Here is a 4,375-nt window from a genome sequence, read left to right as displayed (position 1 = left end):
TCTTAGTTTGAAGGGGGGAATGTGAGATGCAATCTAAGTCCCACATTGGAGAATTAGACAAGAAGTGTCTAATATATAAAGAGATGTTCAATCCAATTAGTACGAGGCCCTTTTGGAATGGAAACCAAAAGTAAATCCATGCGGGCTTACCATTAAGGCCCAAAGTGGACAATATCGTACTAATCGAATAAATAGAGTTGGACATGGGCTTTCACAATCCCAACATTCTTCAATCTGAATAAAGAAGCAAGAGATGTCATTATCCAGACATCGACTAATTATATAACGATCTTACCCGGTAAAGAAATGCCTAACCACTTCAATTATCAAGCTAATGGAGGTTGTCTAGTAATAAAGTTGAACGAGAGGCCTTCACCTTCATCAAAGACATTTAAGGCTTGCATCTTGCTGGATTGTAAAGATGAGGTTGAAGCTGCTAAAGGACAAATGGTGTGTATACATCATCGGATCAAACAAATAGCATCGATGTCCCGTTCAGTCCAAGTCACCGCATTTTGTTTTGCCCTTTAACGGAACATCTATACATATTTGAATTCGAAGCAGACGTGACTTCAGACGAACTTTGCTTTGAATTTGGAGTCACCAGAGACGAATGGATGATAAAAGAACGTGGAGTGCATTACCTTAATACCAGTTGATGGGTTGAGATATGTAATGTTGTGTTTTTTTTTGTGTATATGATTATCAATCATTCTGTTGTGGTGGGTTTTGAGCAGTTACTTATACCCTGTGAATAAACTAAGAACCAATTCTCCCATACATTTAGGTTATCTTTCTAACTGAGCATCGAATCAAAATCATTATCTGGTTATTATTGTTATTATGTTATATAACAACACATTTGCAAACATATCATCAGTAAGCCTCAAAAGAACAGCAAAGAGGCTACTAAAGACCAATCCTTTTACACATATCCCCCGTTAACAGGAATGATCTGACCGTTGATCCATTCACCACCATCGCCAGCCAAGAACCCGACAAGAGGCACCACATCTTTGACTTCGCCGACTCTCCCAAAAGGATTCTCAGCGGCTATCTTCTCCACCAACTCCGAGCTCTTTCCTTCAAAGAACATCTCAGTGGCGATGGGTCCCGGAGCTACACAGTTTGCAGTGATTCCTGTTCCTTTGAGCTCTTTCGCTAGAATCTTAACCATAGTTTCCACAGCTGCTTTTGACGCTGCATATGCACCGAATCCCGGCTTCAAACCTCGGGTCATGGAAGATGTGAGGAGTATGATCCGACCACCGCCTCCCTTTTTGAGCCTATTGGCAGCTTCTTTGCTGCAAAGAAACGCCCCTTTTGTATTGACACTACACATTCCATAAAGAAACAAAGGTCAAACAGAGAGTAATTAAGAGCATAAAAGTAGCAGCGAATGAAAAAGAATAAACCTTTAGTTGAAACTTGATTCCATCTTACACATACACATCTCAAGAACACAAGACATGTTTCATTTTATTCGAAATTAAGATATACACATCTCAATACATTGAAACAAAGAATGTATCATGTTTTCATTTGATTCGAAATTAAGACATACAAATCTCAGTAACATTGGAACATAGAATGAAACATGTTTTCATGGAGAGCAGACACGTAACAGTGGTTGAAACACGTACGAAACAACATTTGAAATGACACCAAAGGAATCATTTTTCTAACTCAAGAAAAAAAAACACAGAACCAATCACACTTGATTCGAATTCAGACATAATAATCATCTCACTGTAATAACAACAACCGAATTAACGGTCTGAATTTTTTTTGTTTTGCTTACTTTTTGGACTATTTAGAGTGAAAACAAGATTCTAATCAATGAACAATCTGCAACGTACCTGAAAGTGCGATCAAAATCTTCGACCGATGTGTTTGCGATGGAAGGGTACTTGGGATCGAGTACTCCCGCCGAGTTAACCAGAATATGAACCGGCGACTCGAAGGCGCTCTCCGCCGCATCGAAAAGCGATTTCACCTGGCTTGCCTCTGAGACGTTGGCCTGAACCACGATCGCTCTCGGTCCATCATTTCCGGGGGATGGAAGGCCGTTGATCTCCGCCGCGACAATCTCGGCGTCAGCCGATTTAGTTGTGTAATTGACAACGATCCTCGCACCGAGTTCGGCGAGGTGGATCGCTATGGCTCTTCCGATACCACGAGAAGAGCCGGTGACTATGGCTACTCTGCCGGCGAGAGGAAGCGATTGCGACTGTGCAGCCATAACGATTTCTACGAAGAAGGAACAATACGAACTCGTACAACCTCTTTATTCAATTTTGGTTTCTAAGCCGAGGCTCATAAATTATTAGGCCCATTAGCTATAGTCCAAGTGTCTATGGTCATTTTACTTGAAACCGCAGTTCTGACTTTAACCAAAAAAAAAAAAGAATTGAATCCAAATCATATACAAAAATATCCGAATATAATTTAAAGGCTGGAGAGGAGTTTAACTTTCATTACTATGTTCCGATGTATTTAAACTCCTTGTTACATGCTGATCATATACATTCAGTCTAAATCAATAAAATTGAAGTTATAAAAAAAAATTAAAATTTTGCTGTTTTCAGGACCGAAATACGAAATAGAATCTAAAAATATCCCAAATTAGTTATATATGTTAATATTTTTATATTATTTAAGGTAATTATATATTTTAGAATATTTTCAAGATTTTTTAATTTGGTTTATTTGTTACTTTGAATATTTTTAGGTAGTTTAGTTAGATTTTAATTAGATTTTGAGTATGTTTTGGCAGTCTTTTAGTTTAAAAGAATATTAGATGGTTGTCCACGAATTTGCGGATATAAATATAGTATGAATATATATATATTATGATAGAATATCGTAAAGTTTCTATAAATTTAATGTAAAAACAACTGATGAATATTAAGTAATGACAAATATTTGTCAAACACATATTATGCATCTTCTTCGGTCTCTTCTTATTTTTGTATCGTTTCTTTTTTTATTAAATTTTTGCTAATGTTTCCTCATTTTTAACATATTTTTGCCAAATATTTATTTCTCCCTCTAAACAAAGCCATACAACCAATGAACCACCATCTTAGAATTAGTTTCAATCATAACAATACCTTATTCACTATATTATTTGATGTAAATGCAAAACATTTTTTTAAATCTAACTTCTCACATGTTTCGTTTAAAAACAATTTGTCTAATCTTCAAAGCCTAATTATTAAAGCATATATGGACATTATAAGACATTTATAATATTATAGATATAACAATATTATATGAATATGAAATCATTATATTGATTTCTATAAATTATTTTCTATTAGTTGTAAAAATATAAAAAGAACTGATCAAATATTATTACACATTCTGTAATTTTGAAAATTCTTCTACATTTAAATTATTGTGTTTAATATCATTTAGGTTATTTGAGTGATAATAATTCGTTTTAGATTTATCTTTATTTCAGATCTAGCCAAAATAATAAAGAATATTAAAAATTTCGTTCATTATATTGTGTAGTTTTATAAAATATGAAAAATAATTGATTCCAAATTATTATTATTATAATAATTTCAACAATTAGTTACCATAAATTAATATGTTTTATATCATTTAGAATATGTCGAAAATGATATTAGTTGGTTCTAATTTTTTTATATTTTAAACCTAAACAAAATAAACAAAAATTAAAATTATCGACCAAGCAAATTTTAACTTGTATTAAGACTTTACAAATGATCAACATGTAAGTAAAAGTCAATTAAGTGACTTCCCGTTTAATATATAAGATGATTTATTTTTCTTTCTAAAAATTTTATACACTTATAAATAGATTAAATTATGATAAAAAATAATTTGTAAGCCAGATAATTTATAAATTTTTAAATTTTTATTAATGACTTATAAGACATATATGGACATTATAAGACATTAATAATTATTATAATAATTTATATATGAAAATAATTATTATATAAGAATATGAAACCATTAACATCAATTTCTATAAATTGTCATCTGTATATTTTATGTATTATATAAATATAAAAAGAATTAATAACGTTATTACACTTTCTATAATTTTGACTATTAGTTGCCATATATTATATTTGTAATATCATTTAGATTAATTTGCAAGTGATATTAATTAGTTCTATACTTATGTTTTTATTTTAGCTTCAGTTGAAATAATAAAAAATTTGAAAATTCTTTCACCAATCATATTATAAACAATCATACTTAAACTCTCTCTACAATTAACAACTAAGGCAAAAGTCTATCATTATTATATAGGAGATATAAATGTAAAAAGAATTAATCAAATGTTGTTACACTTTCTATAATTTTAACAATTAGTTATCATAAGTTATTATTT

General features: G+C 31.5%; 1 protein-coding gene across 1 annotated transcript; it reads right to left on the bottom strand.

Moving 5' to 3' along the window:
* Nucleotides 1-812: 812 nt before the first annotated feature.
* LOC108834796 (NADPH-dependent aldehyde reductase-like protein, chloroplastic) lies at nucleotides 813-2,278 on the bottom strand. Its single transcript, XM_018608119.2, has 2 exons — nucleotides 1,860-2,278; nucleotides 813-1,334 (listed from the first exon to the last, which is right to left on the bottom strand). The coding sequence occupies exons 1-2, from the start codon at nucleotides 2,240-2,242 to the stop codon at nucleotides 926-928; spliced, it is 792 nt and encodes a 263-aa protein (XP_018463621.1). The 5' UTR covers nucleotides 2,243-2,278; the 3' UTR covers nucleotides 813-925.
* Between the last annotated feature and the right edge of the window lie 2,097 nt (nucleotides 2,279-4,375).

Source organism: Raphanus sativus, unplaced genomic scaffold (genome assembly GCF_000801105.2).
Source record: "Raphanus sativus cultivar WK10039 unplaced genomic scaffold, ASM80110v3 Scaffold4935, whole genome shotgun sequence".
NCBI lineage: Eukaryota > Viridiplantae > Streptophyta > Magnoliopsida > Brassicales > Brassicaceae > Raphanus > Raphanus sativus.
The sequence above is the reverse complement of the archived record's forward strand: the minus strand, read 5'-3'. Positions and strand labels throughout refer to the sequence as shown.

What these genes read in the sequence shown, in the direction of transcription:
- LOC108834796 (XM_018608119.2), bottom strand. Translation starts at nt 2,242, where the DNA reads ATGGCTGCACAGTCGCAATCGCTTCCTCTCGCCGGCAGAGTAGCCATA. An exon ending in GATTTTGATCGCACTTTCAG is followed by an intron (nt 1,335 to 1,859) that starts GTACGTTGCAGA and finishes TGGAATGTGTAG; the next exon opens with TGTCAATACAAAAGGGGCGT.